Below are 19,522 nucleotides of genomic sequence, written 5' to 3'. Positions count from 1 at the left end.
GAAATGGGACAGTCATACGATAAGGTGTCTGAGGCCAGATTTGAACTCAGGAAGAGAGATCGCCTGACTTCAGCCCTGGTTCTCTATACAGTGAACCACCTAGCTGCCTGCCTAGTCCATAATAAATAATAAATACTTGCTGACTGACAAACTGATACTTTTAGGGACCCCATTTAATGTCACAAATAGCAGGATATGTGAGTCTCCTTGAAAAAGGAGGGATTTGGTGGAGGAAGTCAAAATAATCAAACTATACTTCAGAGTGGTAAAGTGTGAAAAAATGCTTTATCCAGTTTCCTTCCAAAACCACATAGAAATCAAAGCTCTGAACAGAGTCTGACGGAATGAAACCTCTCTCCAGCTCAAGATAGACTGAAAAAACTTCAAAAAAGGTCAGTCTCACTTTTCCTCTCAATGAGGAAAGAAATGAAAAGAGTGTTCAGCCCATCTCAGATGGACTCTAGGAAAGCAGATGAGAAGGTTTTAATCAGAGCAAATAAGCAAATGAGACTCTCAGTCCTGGCTCAGAAGAGGAGCACACAGCGGGGCAGCTTCCAGTCCCAGTTCAGAAGGCAAACATAAAGGACCCCTGTGCTCAAAGCCAAGGCTCAGAGCTGCACACAAAGCTTGAGACAGCACTCCCTCTACTCTAGGAGCAGAGCTCAACCATAAAAGTAAAAAAAAAGAGAAAATGCTAAAAGAAAAGGAAAGAAAATGAGCAAAAACCAGGAAAGAACCTTGACCATATTATGTTGAAAAATTATCCATGCATATGTTTTAAAAATAAATAGCTTTAATAAAATAAAATAAAATAACTGTAGACAAAATAAAAATTACTTTGACCATAGAAAGCTCCTATTGTGACAGGGCAGACCAAAACAAACTCAGATGAGGACAGAATGTCTACAGAAGAAATTTCAGAGTGGATAAATTGGTCTCAAGCTCAAAGAAGCTTTTTGGAAATGCTCATAAAAGACTTCAAAGGCAAATAAGAGAGGTAGAAGACAAAATGAGGAAAGAAATGAGAAGTATGCATGAGAGTCAACAGTTTGAAAAAGGAAGGAAAAAATTGTGCAAAGAAAAAAATATCATGGATAATTTTGCTGGATATGGTATTTTTGGCTGCAGGTCTAGTTCTTGTATTGATTGCCAATATATATGACTTCACCACCTATCATCTTTTATTGTGACTGCTCATAAATCCTATACAATTCTAATTGTAGCTTCAACATATTTGAATTTTTTTTTTGTTTATTTCTTGCAAAATTTTCTCTTTGATCTGGGAGTTTTAAAATTTGGTAATAATATTCTTATATGTTTTTCTCAAAGAATCTCTTTGAGATGATGATTTTGTTCCAATTTCTGCTTTCTCCTCCTGTTCTGTCACTCCAGGACAATTTTTTTTTTTTGCTCTATTTAATATTTTATTTATTTGCCTTATTCATTTATTTATTTATTATTGTGTTGAAGTTATTTTTTATACAGCTTTCAGATAGTCCAATTATTCTTATATTTTCTCTTCTTGATCCATTCTCCGGATGTATTGTTTTTCTTATCAGATGGTTCAAATTCTACTTTATTTTTTCATTTTTTATATTTTGTTTCATTATGTCTTCCCCTTAAAAAATTCTAATATTCAAAGAATTATTTTCTTTTTTTTTAAGACTGTATCTCCTTTTTTTTTTTTTTAAGTTGGTTTACTTTTTTTTTCATAATCTTGCGTTTCTTGGATGGTTTATTTATTTATTTTTAGTTTTTCCTCAGTGTTCCTCTATAAATTCTTTGTAGCCATTTAATGTTACTCTTTGGGGTAGAAGAGGCTTTTTTTTTTTTAAACTTCATTGTTCTCCCCTGAAGATGAACTCTCATCTTCCTATTCCCATACTAAGTTTCCAATGATTCTTCTTTTTTTTAATGAGAACTATAAATGTAAGCACTTCTAATTTTGGGTTTGGGGGAATAGTGCCTCTAGCTCTCTCCTCTTCACCTCTCTCTCTCTTCTCATCTGGAATCCCAAACCAAAAGCTCACCCAGTCGCATCCCTGCCCCATTGTTTCTATATTGACTGGATGCACTGGTTCCTTCTGCCCCTGGGCCACAGGTGAGCAGCACAGCTGGATCTGGCATTCCTACTCTGCAGAGTTTCCCTCATTCTTCCTGGATGCAGACTCCCATTTCCATACTGTCCCAGAGACCAAAGTTGCTGTGGTTCCAGCTGAGGTATCTAATCCCAGGATTTTCCTTTTGCTGTTTCTGTGGAACTAGCCTGGAGCTGTTTGCACTTCACATCCATTAAAACCAGTCTCTATGTCTTTCATGTGTGTCCATCTTCTGCCCCGAGTTTTCTTTGTTTTTCCACCAAATTGTGTTTTCTGAGGTGCAAATTTGTTCTGTTTTGGGAGGAAATCTGGAGAACTTGAAATGTTCTGAACTACTCCACCATCTTCCCAGAATCCTTTCCCCAACTGATTCTCTTTTCAAAGTAATCGACTAATTCTTGAATTCTGGGTGAATAATGATGATGTATTCTAAGGCTAGAAAGAGGAAGCTGTCTTCTAGATGTGGTTTTGTCATAATGATTGTATAATATTGAGTTCTAAGATTGATTCCTATAGAACAATTTTTATTATTTTGGGAGTTATTATGAAAAAAATCCTTACAGATACTGAAAACTATACATAACTTAATTCTATGGGCTTAGAACTAAGACCTCTGTTGTATTAAAAAAATAAGGATAGGTATTGTAAGACTATTCATGGTCTCCATTGATTAGCAGACCAATTAGAATTTTTGAATGTCATCTTCAGTCTCCTGAGATGCTAAGACTCTTGATCAGATCTTTCCAAGAGATATGTTTCCTTTTTTAAATAGCAGATTTTTATATAACCACAACTGACAACTGTGTATTTTTGTCTTTTAAATTTATAAAATTTCTTCATTTTTGACCACTTTATGACTACCACAAAATGTGAATTGGAAAATGGGTCAGAGTTCTTTGTTTAGCAAAGAAAACTATTGACCAGACTCTCTCCTCAAGCAATGGCTTGTAGAATAATAAAGTGTCTTTGACAGTTGTTAGCTAAATGAAGAGTACAGACAGTTTTTTCCTTTATATCAGAATGGCAGAATTCTGAGCTCTCAGTAACCTCCATGTGGGAAAAAAGCTGCTGGGGAGAGGCTAATGGATCAGAACTGAGATATGAGATATGAGTGGCAAGTAGTGATAAATTTGAGAAGGCATATGAATAGGTCACTATGATTTGGTCCAAATATTTCATTTGGAATTTAGTCCACCTTGTATTAGTTTTTGAACTTGTTGTCTTGTTGGAAGCCTGTCTGTTTAGCCATCCTTGAGAGAACACCTTAATTATTAACTGCCACCTTATTAGCTTCTAGCTACTTGAAATATGAAAGGCACAATAATACTCTTTCTCTCTCTCTCTCTCTCTCTCTCTCTCTCTCTCTCTCTCTCTCTCTCTCTCTCTCTCTCCCTCCCTCTGTCTCTTTCTGTCTCTGTCTTTCTCTCTGTCTAGGTTTCTGTCTCTTTCTGTCTGTGTCTATCTGCCTCTGTCTATCTCTCTGTAAGTCTTTCTGTCTCTATTTCTGTCTCTTTCTGTCTTTGTTTTTCTTTCTGTCTGGGTCTATCTGTCCCTCTCTCTCCGTCTCAAAAACAAAATATTTTGGCAAAGTGGGCAGTAGAAATCATGTGACTAGGTTTAGTAGAAAGCACCTTTCTTTTGTGAACAAGGATGGAACTTCTTGATTTAAGACTTGTCTCTTGAAAATGGGAGTAGGTCTACTTGTTGCAGTAAGAGAATGTGGAATGCCAAAGGTATGATTCTGCATCCTGCTCCCATGGAGTGCTTAGAGAGAGGCTCTAGGGAGAAGAAAGACAACTACAAGTGATCTGATTAGATTGGAAGATGTAGGCAGGGTTCTTAAAAGATACTCAGGGTTTATGAAGATTTTTTTTCTCTCTCTTTGCTTCCTTGGGAACGTAGCCTTATGGCTCTTTATCTTCTCTTAAAGGTCTTCTGGGTAGAGAGGAAGCAGCAGCTGATAGATCTGTTCAATTTGTACATGCAAGAGGTCTTGGAACTATTCTGTCTCCATTTATGTACCTGTATTTATCTCCTTTTCTCTGTTTCTCCTCCATCTGTCTATTACATGAAGCCTTTTCTGATCTCTACTTCTCTAGTACATTCTTCCCAAAAATTTTACATTGCATTTATTTTGTATCCATTTTATATATATTTATTAAAATGCATTGTTTCCTCCAACACTTGTAAGCTCCTCGAAGGCAGGACTGTCTTAGCTTTGTCTTTGGATCCCCAATGCCTATAAAGTATTGGCACATAGAAGGCACTTATTAAATTATTGATTGATGTTAAAGCAGGCCAAAATGTTGAGGTTCAAAAGGAGAACTCAAAAGGTTGGAGGTGTCTCAAAAGAATTTGCAGGCTTGACCCCATCTCCAAGTCAAGGGGCAAAGCTTATTGTAATTGCAACACCAATCGAAGCAAGCTAAGTTCCAAAAGGATTTAGCAAAGAACCAGAAGCAAGAAGACAAATTTATAGAAAAAGACAGGGAGATCTGGTTCTTCATGTCACTGAAATGCTAATTTTATAGCCCAGAGGTAGAGCTGAGGAGTAGTCTGGTATGTACCTCACTGTTTGTCTCAGAAATCTTTTTATCACTGACAACAATGTGTTGGTCTATAGTATAGTATAGTATATACTAGGACTATACTATAGTATTCCTAAAGTCAGGAGACTTTAGGATCAATAACAGACAGATTGTTAGAACAATAGTACTTTAAGGTCAGGGGACCTCAGGATTACTGTTATATTTCCCCTAGAAGCTAAAACCCCTTCAAAAATGGTCCCAAGAGAGGTAATCTGATATCAATTCTATTTATAGGAATGATTATGTGTCTTTTTTCTTTTGAATGACCATTAAGCAGAGGTGTACTAGAGATACCTCTAATTGACTTGCAAAAGCCTATTTAATAATAGTTTATATTTAATAATTATAAATACTAATACTCATTAATTCTTTAACCATCCTGACAAATCTGAATTTGATTTATATTATTTTATTGATTATTTAGACTTAAGAAAGTGTTAATAATGTAGAATATACTTAAAAACATGTTTGCTTGTAGGCACCTTCCCCTACCAGCCTGTTTGGTAGACATTTACCAGCACACCCCTGTGCTGTGCTATAAACATAGCTTGAGCTCAGCAGAAGCTCAGTAGAAGACTCAGAGAATGAAATCAAGAGCAAATAGGAGACCTGGTGCCTGTAGGCTAATAATAATAACGGATATTAATATAGTTCTTTTAGGATTTGCATAGTATTTTTGCATACATTATCTCATTTGAGCCTCACAACACACTTTCTGTTAAGAATTATGGTTTTTCTTTTCAATTTATAGACTCATAGTGTTATAAGCTTTAAAGTTGCAAGGAGCCTCCGAATTTATCTAGTCTAGCCCTCTCAGCTTTATACATAAAAATGTTAGGGGTTCAGAGAATTCAAGTCATATGCCAAGGTGAGACTGCCATAAATAGGAAAACTGGGATTTGAGTTTTTCATGGATTTCCTTTTTAAGGTTGAGCTAGAAAAGTTTCCTTCAAAATCCATGTGCTTCCTATTCTTCATTAATTATCTTTTCCCCTCTCTTTTAAGTAAATTGATCTTATTGATTCTTTGGTTTCATCAAATCAAGCAGCTTATTATTCACTCCCTAAAACATTCCAAACAGCTTTGTGGAAGGGGGGATGGTTGCTTGTATTCCCAAATCCCATCCTGGAGGAATGAATGATTCTGCCCTAGTGGGCTCCGCCCCTCTGTCTTCTTTCTGTCTCTGTCTTTCTTTGTCCCTCTGTCACACACACAAACACACACACACACACACACACACACACACACACACTCCTTAAATAGTCTTTCCTGGTCAGTTAATACTTCTAATAATTCTCAGTGATTCTGTCTTCTGATAGTAAGCCCTATATCTGTATTTCTCTCTTCCTTCCTTCCTTCCTCTCTCCCTCCTTCTCTCCCTTCTTCTCTCCTTCCCTCTCTCCCCTTTCCTTCCCTCCCTCCTTCCCCTCCCTCCTCTCCTCCTTCCTTCCTTCTTTCTTCCTTTCTTCCTTTTTCCTTCATTCCCTCTTTCCTTTCTTCCTTTTTCCCTTTCTTCCTTTTTCCTTCCTTCCTTCCTTCCTTCCTTCCTTCCTTCCTTCCTTCCTTCCTTCCTTCCTTCCTTCCTTCCTTCCTTCCTTCCTTCCTTCCTTCCTTCCTTCCTTCCTTCTTTCTTTCTTCTTTCTTCTTTCTTTCTTTCTTCCTTCTTTCTTTCTTTCTCTTTCTTTCTTTCTTTCTTTCTTTCTTTCTTTCTTTCCTTCTTTCTTTCTTTCTTTCTTTCTTTCTTTCTTTCTTTCTTTCTTTCTTTCTTTCCTCCCTTCCCCCCTCCCTTCCTTACTGTCTTCCTCCCTTCCTCACTGTCTTCCTCCCTCCCTCACTTCCTTCTGTCATACCACCTTTCCTTTCTCTCTGTTAAGACCCCTACAAGCTCATCTGTTGCATGGCTCTAGAAAGGTGGTAGAGACAATATTTTATTCAAATCTGCATCAAGTAGGAGTAAGAGGTAATTTGCATAAAAGAAATTCTTGAAGAGGCAGCACAAGGTGTTTCAGAGAGAATACTGGACTAGGAGTCAATAAGATCAGACTTTGACACTTTGTGTGTCTTTGACACAGTGTGTATATGGCTTTGGATAAATTCTTTCTCTTCACATAAGGATCTGTAAAAAGAAGGAGTTGGACTGACTAGTTGTCCCCTTAAGTTCCCCTCCAGCTCAAAATCTATGACTTGAATTGGCAGGAGAGAAGAAGAGACTATTCTTCAACACTGTACCAGTGGGATGGAAAAAACTACTTTCAAGGAAGAATCATTCCCACCCAGCAGGGAACAAATGATGTGATGAACAGGATAGAGAATGAAGAATTCTTTGTCTAAATTTATCCTATTGGATTTCCTATTGTCTAGTGAATAAAATATGGATGCTTCAGTCTATCATTTAAGACTCTCTACAAACTCCAATCTTATTTCACACTTTTGTGGTTGCTATTGTTTGGTAGTTTCAGTCATGTTCAACTCTTCATGATTCTCCTTGGTGTTTTCTTGGCAAAGATACTAAAGTGATTTGTCAATTCCTTCTCCAGCTCATTTTACAGCAGAGAAAACTGAGGCAAACAGGATTAAGTGATTTATTTAGAGTCACAAACCTGGTAAATATCTGAAGCCAGCTTTGAACTCATAAAGATGAGTCTTCCTGATTCCAAACCCCAGTGTTCTATCCACTGCACCTCCTAGTGGTCCCATCAGTCTGCTCAGTACTAATTATTTGCCTTCTAGACTTCCATTTAGACTCTAAGTCCTTAAAGATGATGAATGTTATTTTTTTCCCATTTTAGGATCCTGAATTTGGAGTTAGAAGGGATCTTAGAAGTTATCTAGTTCAATCTCTTTATTTTACAGTGTGAAACTAGGGGCAGCTAATTAAATACTCAAGTCATTCTGCTTGTCTAGCACAGAGTTATTCACAAAGAATGCATATAAAATAAATTGCTTCTTCTGAACTACAGAAAGCAAAGTGGGGCAGTGGAAAATGTGTTGACTTGGAATCAGATGAGGTAGGTTAAAATCCTCCTTCTGATGTCCACCACTTGAGTGATCTTGAGCAAGTCACCTTAGTTCTCAGATTCATCACTGGTAAAAGGTCTTTGAGGTTTCTTTCATTTCTTATTAAGCTTTAATTTGATCCTTTGAGTCTTTCAGCATGACTTCATTTTATAATACTGATGCTAGATGGAATACAAGGACCAAACATCCTCATAGGCTGACTGTTGTATATTCAGTTTTGATGGATATAGTTCTATTTTAGGCAGGAGGATGGAGGATAAGATTCCATGCAAAAAGCCATATTATAACAGATTTCTGTTCTCTATCTAGGGAGAAAATCCCGACCTTTTTGCTAATGTTCCTATCCATCTTGTTATTTAGAAAATCTATTTTTTCTTGAGGTATGACCACCAGGAAACCATAAAAGTGGATAATCACCATTAGCAATGACACATCTCAAAAACAGTAGGTAATCATTATTCCTTTATTTTTTTTTAATGAGATAAAAATTCTTGGGTAGGGAAAGGACAGATCAATAGAGCAGTTTGGAGACATGCACAATGTTGATAATAGTTAGCAGCACCATTGGTCTAAATAAGCATCAACCTAGCAAGCCCCTTAATACACATATGAAAAATATACATGAAGATGTGACCTTGATTTCAATTATTTCTCTAAAATATTTACTGTGAAGTTATGATATAATCCTAGAATGTGTGTGCCAGCTACAAGCAGGAACAGGGGACGTGGACTTCTATATATGGTCTCACTCCCAGACTATGGATTCATTAACTTTCCTTTCATGTGGAGATTCCTAGGGGCTCAGAACTGTGCCAGCCATTGCTCTCTAAATGCTAATAGTATTGTGTAATAGAGCATGAGAAGCAAAAGTTGCAGACCACTGCAGGGCTCAAGCACTAGTGGAGCAAGCCAATGTTCACCAGCCTTTTCTTTCTGCATTTTCACAACCAAGCTATCAGCTCCCAATTCTAGGGTCTTCCAAGCTTCAGGGGTCCATTCTGGCCATGTACCTCTCACATCTAGTCACTTTTCTTCACATATTTACAATAAGCAGTCTTTTTTTTTTTTTTTTAAATAAACAATGACATTAACTAAGCACTCAAACTCCATTCAGTTTTGTCACGAACACATTCAGGTTCTTACTTCACTTATTCAACAACCAGCCCATAATCCATAATCAATATATCTAGGGGATGCATCTTGCTATGACAACTTGACATTCTTTTACTGGGAAATGAGAGGTAGTAAGTGTCAATGGCTGCACAAATACTAAATCCTTCATATTTCTGTCTTTTTTGCTCAGTATTCTAAGTAGTGAACCCTACTACGTAGCTGAGCAGCAGGTAGTTTCAAATGGCCCAATGTTCCTAACCTCTCCCCTGAGTTCTTCATTTAGGCTAGTTCTATAAAGCAATTTAGGCTGATTTGCTAATTCTTTAAATATCTATTTTGACTTATTTCTGTCTACTCCTTCCTGTTTTGTCTGAAACTATCTGGATTTGATCTCTTATCTGTTTAGACTAAGGTTTGTTAACTCATGATACGTAGTTTTCTGGAAAGATTTCAGGGAATCCATGAACTTGGCTGGGAAAAATTACATTTTTATTTTTACTAATGAAATTCGGGGTATCCTTTAATTATGAAGGTAGGCAGCAAATCTTATTTTGAGGAGAGATCCATAGGCTTCATTAGCTTGCCAAATGGGTTCATGACACAAAAAATATTATAAAATCCTGTAGTTCAGACCATTAGCATTTCCTAGATCTCTCTTGGTTAGGCAATTTCCTGGTCCTGGCTCTGACTATCCTGTTGCCAGTCACATGAAAGCCACCCTTTATGTAGGAAGATAACATACAAGAAGGTGATATTGACCCAGAGTATATCACCTATTTTTAGTAGGTATTGAACTAGCTCCTTCTTTGAACAAGTACCCAGATTTGTGGGGAAATAAAAACCTTCTTAGTTATTAGAGCAGTGTGGCAAGGGGGAAAGAAAACTGGATTTGGGAAGAAGGGAGTTGGATTCTAATTTAGATTTTGCCCATTACTATCTGTTTGATATTGGGTAAGTCATGGAATCTTTTTGGACCTCTAATTGCTCATTTGTAAAAATTAGTGGGTTGGATTAAATTACCTCGAAGTCATTTTCCTCCCTAAATCCTATAATGCTATGGAGGATTCTTCAGAGATTGATTTCTTAAGAGACTAAGGAGTATAGTTTATGACCATGAAAGAAAAATTAACTGGACTTCATGGAGATCAATTTTGACATCAATAATGAGCCAAACAAGCTCTTCAACATTTATTCAGTAATAGAATAATAGGTTTGGCTCCAGCACCAATTTTTACAATTCATTGGTATTCTCATTAGAGGGCTTTCTTCTAAGTACTTCATCTGGTTGGCACAGTAGCTACAGTACTGGGCCCAGAGTCAGCAAAAACCTGAATTCAAATCCATCCTCAGACACTAATTGTATGATCCTGGGCATATCACTTTTTTTTTATTTGTCTCAGTTTTCTCATCTCTAACATGGGAATAATAGTTGCATTTCCCAGGGTCATTGTGAAAATCAAATGAAAAAAATAATTTTAAAGCTCTCAGCACACTGTCTGGCAAATAGTAAGCAGTATATAAATGTTAGATATTATTACCTATTATTCTTATCTGGATATTGATTCAGAGATACACTTAGCTAGAAGAACCTAGGACCAAGCTTTCATACTTGTTATCACTTTTCAGAAACTGGTCAGAAAAATTTTCTTGGCAAAAATTCTGGAGTGATTGAACAATTCCTTCTTCAGCTCATTTGACAGTTCAGGCAAACAGAATTAATCGACTTGTCCAGGATCACACAGCTAATAAGTGTTGGAGATTGGATTTGAACTCAGATCCTCCTGACTCCAGGGCCAGAGCGCTATCCACCAAGCCAGTCACCTAAATACCCCCTTAATTACGGAGGTGTAATAAAGAGAACTATGGAGTTGCAGTCAGAACACCTAGGTTATTTACAGTTGTCATTTGTGTGATCTTGCGTGAATCATTTAAATCTCTTTGGGGTTCAGTTTCTTCATCTATAAAATAGGATTTAAACTCTAAGGGTCCATCAAGCTCTAGACTGTGATCATATGATTTATACAGGGGTATCTACTTCCCCCAGGAACACAGAATCAGGATAAGCATCCATGATGTTGTCCCTACTCATGGTTCCTTCCTGTCATTCTACTGGAAGTTGGCAAGTGTGAGGCCGTTTGTAGACACTGAAGCAGTGACTCCAGGGATTCCATAGTCCTGCTTAAAACAGAATAGAATTTTGTGGTTACTTTTTATTTCTAGGTTCTGGGTTACATTATAGTGATAACGATTTACATGGATAACAGGTTAGCTCCCAAACTTCATTAAGACTTTTAGGACACTGAGAGCTGTGAGTTTTTGCAGTCTCCTGGCTCACAAAAACTATGTGAGTTAGGTAGCAAAATCATCATCATTCCCATTTTACAGATGAGGAAATTGAGGCTCTAAAAAGATAAATGTTTCATTCACATCTGAGATAGGATAGAAACTGGTCTTTGGTAGCTAACTTTACTGTGCCACTCACTTTACTGTGTAATGATCTCTCTACTGATGCAAAAATAATTCCAGGAAAGAATTTTTTCCATGTTTAATTTTCTTAAAATTGCAGGATTCTAGTATAGGAAAGGATTCTAGAGGCCATCTTGTTCAAATCCCTTCTTGATCTACCATCCTAAGTGGGAGCCCAAATTTTCCTGTTTTTGTAATTTCTCTCTGTTAAAATGATTGAACCACTAGTAAATTCTACAGATAACATTTCATAACAGATGATAATTGTCCTTTAAATGAAGGTGTAATATTGTGTTTCTGTATATTTGTGTGGGTGTATGTGCATATATATATTTGTGTGTATTTTTAGGATTTTCTCTATGCGGAACTATAACACTCACCTTTCAATATGATTAGAAATTTTAGTGTTCCTAGGATATGATCTAGTTATGGGAATATTAGATACTCTCTCAGATAATTCAGAAAAAACTTTGAGGGCCTTGCAGTGTCTGGCTTCTGCCACTTTCAAATATTCTCCTCCTGGCTATATCACTAATGCTCTGACTCTTTCTGAAATCCCATTTTTTATATCTTAAACTACCTTTGCCTACACACTTCCCAGTTAAAAACTTGCAGCTAATTGTGGCTACCCTGTCTATCACGTCAAAGGTAGAAAACCAATCAGACATCCATAAGCAGAACCTTTACAACACCTGGACTTAATCGGCTTCCTAGAGCTATCCAGGAGTTCCATCCACCAAACAGGTGAGAATTAAAAGTAACAATATACCAAGCCATGGATGGAAATTTTCACAAAGGCTACTTAGAAACTCCCTTCTTTTGCTTTAGCCTGGTGACTTCTCTGATTATTTACCTATCCTGCTCTTCCCTACCACTTTACAGGTTTTAAATACTGCCTTAGTTTAAGGATGGTTCACTTTTAGCTTTGGAGTTACTGGCTGTTTCCCAATTTGGGGTTTAAATAATGACTTAGTATCCTTGTCCATGATATTCTTTCCTCCCCTTCCATGCTCCTTTATTTATCTCTAGTTAACTTGCTTCTTTTCCTTTTTAAATTTTTTTTGCTGTTTTTTTTTTAAATGTGCCAAATTAAAGAACCTATTGCATTCAGTATTGATTGGCTTCTCTATTTCTTTTGGGAAGTCTCCTAATTGCACCAATGGGTCCCTGTCATACATTAGCTCTGTGACCTTTAGTAAATCACTTAAATTTCTGAACCCCTCTTTTCTCATTCACAAATTGGGGGAGTCAGTCTAGATCTCTGAGATCTGTCCTTCCCAGCTAGAGAATCCTGAAGCCTTAACTCTCACCTTTAAGCCCCAGCAACAGAAACATCTCCAGAAACAAATGTACCTAATGAAATACTTTTTTTTTGTTTTTCATTTGTTTATATATTATACTCACAATAAACAATTTACACAAGATCCCCAGATCATTTTGGGTTCTTTTTGAAACTTGAGCTGGTTTATTTTTTTATGGACCATGAAAAATAAGGGTTCTTAATTCTGCAGTAGATGTGCTATATAGTTGTGCCATGATGAATGCTTTCAGCACAGGGATGCAAGCAGGGGGTTAACAGGACAAGTGATTGCTCTCTATTCTTTATGTACAACCATACAGTCTCTGCATGGATCTGTATGCACACAAATATACAAGGTCAAGTTTTATGCCACTTAAGGGCAAATAGTGAGACATTAGTTTATCCATAAACAGACAAAGGAATCCACCAAAAAAAATTCCTATGAACAAAAGGAATTTTCTCATTTACTGATTACAGGAATAATTGGGACTGCTAAAATAAATAATGCATTATTTTTCTTTTTGTTACTTCTGTTAATGTTTCTATTTTAGTGTCATAAATCTGACTTGAATTACACATCTTACATAACACTGGAGGTAGAAAACATCTTACTGAATGTCAGGACCACTAAAAGGGAGAGCAAAGGACCACACACAACACCATGTTGCATACCTTTCTCCATTCCCACAATCTACAAACTATCTTTAAGAGTTCACCAGTTTAATGCCTGTTGTGCATTTTACAGGACTGTCTAAAGACCCTTTATCTTCTACCTTTCTAGGAATGTTCCCGGCACCGAACAAGCCTTTTAAAGGCCAGTTTAAAATCCTCATTAAAACTCGTGTAAAGTAAAGGGTTGATGAGAGAGTTCACATAACCAAGCCACGTCAAAAAGTCGGCCACTTCAGATGACACAGTATAAATACTCAAGCCTACAATAAGCTCCTTGATGAAAAATGGCAGCCAGGACAAAATGAATGCCCCCAGTATCAGTCCCAGAATGCGAGCAGCCTTCCGTTCCCTGGTGCTGGAGATCTGTTGGCGGTCTCCTGTTTGATCCAGGTCATTGTCGACAGGAGGCATCCTGACTGAGATGTTGATTTTGTCAAATTCTGTCGTTGGATCAGAAGTGGAGAAGTCAGATACGCAGAAGGTCTGGGTCAGCTTGCAGCTTGCAAAAGAATTCTGACTGTCGGTGCTCCTGTTGCTCAGATGGCGGCTGGAGCCGCGCTTCTGGTAAAGACTTTTGGCAGCATGGTAGATCCGGTAATAGAGAATTAGGATCAAAGTCAAGGGGATGTAAAAAGCCCCCAGGGTGGAGTAAATGGTGTAGATCACATGGTCGTGCTGGATGGTGCACTGGCTGGGTGGAGGGCTGAGAAGTCGATGACTTCTCCAGAACAACGGGGGCATGGAAATGAAAACGGAGATGGTCCACACAGTGAGTATCATCATCCCAGCCCTCTTTGCGGTTCTTTTCCTGGCATATTCGATAGCATTGGTGATCGCCCAGTACCGATCCAAGGCAATCACACACAGGTGGAGGATTGAACAGGTGCAGCAAGTCATGTCTACACTCAGCCAAACCTCACAGATAAAGTAACCCAAGGTCCAGGTGTCCATGACAATGTAGGTTATGCTCAAGGGCATGACGAGAATGGCAACCAGAAGGTCTGTCACAGCCAGAGAACAGATTAGGTAGTTTGCCGGCTGATGGAGCTTCTTGGTGGTGCAGATTGCAATAATTACAGCTGAGTTCAGGAGCGTAGTCATGGCAGTGATGATCACCAGAGTCATAGAAATAAGCATCTTCTCTGTTATTGACTTAGATTTAATAGCCACACTGGCTTCTGTTGTACAGTTTGTGAAATTCATTTTTTTAATCTTTCTTCTCCCAGGAGCTACTACAGGAAATTTGGAAGTTCTCTCTTCTAGTTGATCATTCAGATTTCAACACATCTGAGCCATAAAGAGGGTCTAAGTATTCCTCACATGGTTTCCTTTAAATGCCATTTTCTCTGGTTATGAGAAAGGAACCCAGTTTTTCCTGAATGCAGGTTTCCTGGGGGGAAACAAAATAGAAATTTTTTTGCTCAATTAATGATATCATTTGTGAATAAAAATAATTGCTTTATATTTTCTGAGTAACTTTTTAAAAGTAACATTCCCTTTTTCCTTTCTCTGGAGAGAATTTATTTATTTATTTATTTATTTATTTATTTATTTATTTATTTATTTATTTATTTATTTATTTATTTATTTATTTTTGCTGAGGCAATTGGGGTTAAGTGACTTGCTCAGGGTCACACAGCTAAGGCTACATTTGAACTCAGATCCTCCTGACTTAAGGTTTGGTGCTCTATCTACTGCCCCACCTCGCTGCCAGAGAATTCATCTTTATTTTTACATATTTAGCCTTAGTTGAATGAAGAACAGATAGTTTCTCTTTTTCTTTTTTTAAAGTATGCACAGTATAATTAGCACAAAGGCTATTTACAAACTGAAACCACTGGTTTGGGAAATCACAATTTCTGAGACATTATCATGCAGAGTGACTTTTTTTTTTTCACACCACATGCCTAAAGACAGAATGGGCTATAACAGGAACTGATACTGTAGAGGTTTCCACTATAAAGGCTTGGAAAATACAGAGTAGTTCCTAGGGATCACTCAAGGAAGCCAATCAGTTATTTCCATCCTAGGCAACGACTGAGCTTATTATTCAAGAAACAGAAAAAAAAAAGAGAGAGAGAAAACTTTTCTAACTCTTATGGCTCAGGCAGAAAAGCAGGCTCTTCCTCATTTCAAGGATGAGAGCATTTCTCCTGTGATCTACCTAAAGAATTTATAGCACCAAGAATCAGGTGAACAAGAGATTATAAGATTATTGTACTAAAGTCAGACGTTGCAATGTGTAGGTTTTTTTTTATTGAAGTTTTTTTTTATTTTCAAATCATATGCAAGGATGATTTTTCAACATTGACCCTTGAAAAATCTTGTGTTCCAATTCCTCCCCTTTCCCCCACCCTCTCCCCTGGGTTTTTGTTTTAAAGGGAAGGTATGCACATATGCACATGAAAAATAAGAAAAAAACTCACATAAAAAGGCTAGCCACTAACAAAAATACAAGCCCAGAATAAACTTTGTGGGTTTGGGTGACTGGATAAAGAAGTAGGACTATCTGCATGTTATTTACAGGATTTTTTTCGGAGTGGGTGGCAGTGAATTAGAGTACAGGAAAGAAAGTATCAGTGCAAAATAATTTAGACCCATTCCACAATACTGGCTCACATGAAATAACTATTGATTTATAAAGTAAAAAAAAATAGGCTCCCTAACTCCTCATAAAAGCATATACTAAAAAGTTCAGAAACAAGCTGGTCCTATCCCAACTCAGCTGCCATTTGCTTACACAGGGCTAGTCCCCTTCTGCTAAGGAGGTATGTCTCCTTGACTTCTAGAGGCACTTGATCTGTCACCTCTTCATGTTTGCTTAATCTCTCTTCTGTACTCCTCAGATAAGTGAAAAATTGGATGAACTCAGTATGTGGCTGCTGTTCAATGTGCAGATGCTGCTGACAAATGATCAGTCATCCATGGTAGGCAACAGGTATGCCATATTAAAACATGTATTGGCAAAGGTCATGAATTTGGGAATGACTTGTACACATGTTATGGGACCAGTATGTTTTCCATGCAACACAGTCAATTTTATGTCACTTTGTCTATTCCAGATTAGAACCAATGTTAATAAATTGGGAATCTGGAATGAAGGAGACTTCCAGTGTAATAGTTTTGCCATTGTTATACCCCCAAATATAAGTTCCCATATTTGTCCCTCCCTCATAAGTCTACTTTTTTGCTTGTTTGTTTTACTTTGGCTACATTTTTGGTTTAGTTTTTCTTTTTTTCTTACTGTCCTGAAAATGCCAGGCTTTCCTAGTTTCTAATATTAGGGTTTTCCAGTAATAGACCTCAACTATTGAAAAGGCAGAAGATTTAGATCTTTCTTTGCGACACATGGGTTTAGTATGATATGAGAACTATCTGCCAGGATCCACAATTATTTGGGTTAATTTCTATCTTTAAAAATATTGAAACTGTTCTTAAGACTTGATAGTATTAAGGTTCAGAACTTGGCATAACTTATTTGTAATGTAATTAAAAAAAAAAAGATCTATCCATGTGGTGCAAGGGCCCTTCACACATGGTAGATGTACTATTGCTTCACATATCACTGCATCCTGCTAATTATATATATTTCTGTGTGGAGATAAGTTCATTCAAGCTCTGAATGAACTGAAGCAGGCTTGGCCCAAAACATCTGGGTTAAGTCCTAATTTTTAGAATAGCTTTTTATTTTTTAAAATACACGCAGATAGTTTTCAACATTCACTTTTGCAAAACTTTGTGTTCCATATTATTCTCCCTTCCTCCCCACCTCTTCTCTTTGCTAGACAGCAAGTAATTTAATGTAGGTTAAATGTGTGCAATTCTTTTAAACATATTTCTACATTCATCATACTACACAAAGAAAAATCAGATCAAAAAGGAAAAAAAATGAGAGAAAAAATCAAGCAAGCAAACAATAACAAAAAAAAGTCCTCTTTCTGCATTAAGTCCTATTTCTGACACACACACTCTCTCTCTTTATATATATATCAATTTTTTTCTGAGGCAATTGGGGTTAAGTGACTTGTCCAGTCTTATAGTTAGGAATTGTTCAATGTCTGAGGCCAAATTTGAACTCAGGTCCTCCTGACTTCAGGGCACCATCTACTTGCCCTGGAACTAATATTTCTTATGCTATACTGCAAAACTTCTCAGCAATCTAGATTCTAGACAACTTTCAAAGATTAGAAGTTACAAAGAAAGTGCCTATCTGCATTGGTGAAGGAAAGTTTCCTCCTAAATGAATATTGATTCTTTTAAGTAAAATTCTTAGATCATTACCAAATAAGACATTAAGGATTTAGAGTCTATATTTTTACTTGAATTAACATTTTAGCACATTAAATTTGAATAATTTAAATCCATTAGCATTTGCCCAGCACTTATTATGTTCTAGGAACTGATGATGAGATCCCCTGCCCTCAAGCAGGTTATGTTCTAATACAGGGAATAAGATAGATACATACACAATATTTATCCAAATTGCACAAGAAATGTGAAAAGGAATAGATCATTTCCAGGTATAGAGATATGGAGGCCTTTATGGAAAAGGTGACACTCAATTATAACTTTAAGGAAGTTATTCAATTTTTTTTCAATTTTTTAAAAAATTAGTGAAAATTTGCTTTTTCCTCCTAATATTGTCCATTAACCATTGAAAAAGAAAAGAAAACAAACTCCTTTTTAACAAATAGTCAAACAAATCAAATTCTTACATTGGGTTTTGTCAAAAAAATATTCATTTCAATATATGTTCTCTGAATATATCATCTCTCTATTAGGAAAGTAAGTAGAATCTTTCATTATGAGTCCTTTGGTGTCATGATTGCCAAGATTAGAAAGGAAGTAGAAAACTGGAGAAAATTTTTTTTTTGTAGTCAGTGTTTCTGATAAAGGTTTCATTTCAAAAATATATAGAAAATTGCCTCAAATTTATAAGAATAAATGGTTAAAGATATGGATAGAAAATTTTCAGATAAAGAAATTAAAGCCATTTCTAGTCATATGAAAAATGTTCTAAATCACTATTGATTAGAGAAATGAAAATTAAAACACTCTGAGGTATTACTTCATGCCTCTCAAATTGGCTAAGATGACAGGAAAAGATAATAATATGTATTGGAGGGAGTGTGGGAACTGGACAATGTATTATTCATTGTAAGTAGAATTATGAAATAATCCAACCATTCTGGAGATCAATTTGGAACTATGTCCAAAGGGCTATCAAACTGTGTATACCCTTTGATCCAGCAGTATCACTATTGGGTCTGTATTCCAAGGAGTTCATAAAAGAGAGAAAAGGACCACTATATGCAAAAATGGTTATAGCAGCCCTTTATGTAGTGGCAAGGAACTAGAAATTAATTGAGTGGATGCCCATCAGTTGGGGATATAATGTAATTTTAATGTTCTGTTAGAAACAATGAGAGGTTTATTTCAAAAAGTCTGGAAAGACCTAGATGAATTGATGGTGAGTAAAGTGAGCAGAACCAAGAGAACACTGTTCACAGTAACTAAAAGATTATGTAATGATCGACTCTGATGGACTTGGCTCATTTTAACATTTGAGATGATCAAGGCAATTCCAATAGACTTGTGATGGAAAGTATCATCCACATTCAGAGAGAGAACCATGAAGACTAAATGTGAATTAAAGCATAGTTTTTTACTTTTGTTGTTGTTGTTTATTTGCTTGTTTTTTCCTTTGTTGCATTTTTTCACTTTTGATCTGATTTTTCTTGCACAGCATGACCAATATGGAAATATTTAGAAGACTTGAACATGTTTAACTTATATTGGATTGCTTGCTATCTTGGGAAGGTTGGAGGGGGGAAAGAGGAAGATAAATTCGGAACCCAAGGTTTTGCAGAGGTGAATGTTGAAAACTATCTTTGTATGTATTTAGAAAATATTATAAAAAGATTAATCCAATTTGGTACCAACCAATCCATTCCTTATAGCTATTATATCATAAAAGTGTATTTTAATCTCAGTATAGCTGTAATTGGCTATGTTTATCAAGTGTTTTTAGAATGGTCATCCTCAACTGATACACTCTTGGAAATCATGGCAACCTGGGAATCTTATCATTCTACAAAATCACATCACTTGTACAACCTCCTTTCCCTGGGGCTCTTCTTTCCTTCTTATTGGATTGAGTAGACAGTGGACAATGGAGAACTCTTTCTATCTTTTATTTAAGGAGGGTACCCATAGCTTCATTCCTCTGAACTTCATCATTATGTTCTCATACCAGGTAAACTCAT

At 36.6% G+C, this 19,522-nt stretch overlaps 1 protein-coding gene across 1 annotated transcript; it reads right to left on the bottom strand.

Moving 5' to 3' along the window:
- Nucleotides 1–8,149: 8,149 nt before the first annotated feature.
- HTR1E (5-hydroxytryptamine receptor 1E) lies at nt 8,150–14,778 on the bottom strand. Its single transcript, XM_051997359.1, has one exon. It carries the CDS (start codon nt 14,457–14,459, stop codon nt 13,362–13,364), a length of 1,098 nt encoding a protein of 365 aa, XP_051853319.1. The 5' UTR covers nt 14,460–14,778; the 3' UTR covers nt 8,150–13,361.
- Nucleotides 14,779–19,522: the final 4,744 nt, after the last annotated feature.

This window comes from Antechinus flavipes, chromosome 4 (assembly GCF_016432865.1).
Source record: "Antechinus flavipes isolate AdamAnt ecotype Samford, QLD, Australia chromosome 4, AdamAnt_v2, whole genome shotgun sequence".
Classification (NCBI taxonomy): Eukaryota; Metazoa; Chordata; class Mammalia; order Dasyuromorphia; family Dasyuridae; genus Antechinus; species Antechinus flavipes.
The sequence above is the reverse complement of the archived record's forward strand: the minus strand, read 5'-3'. Positions and strand labels throughout refer to the sequence as shown.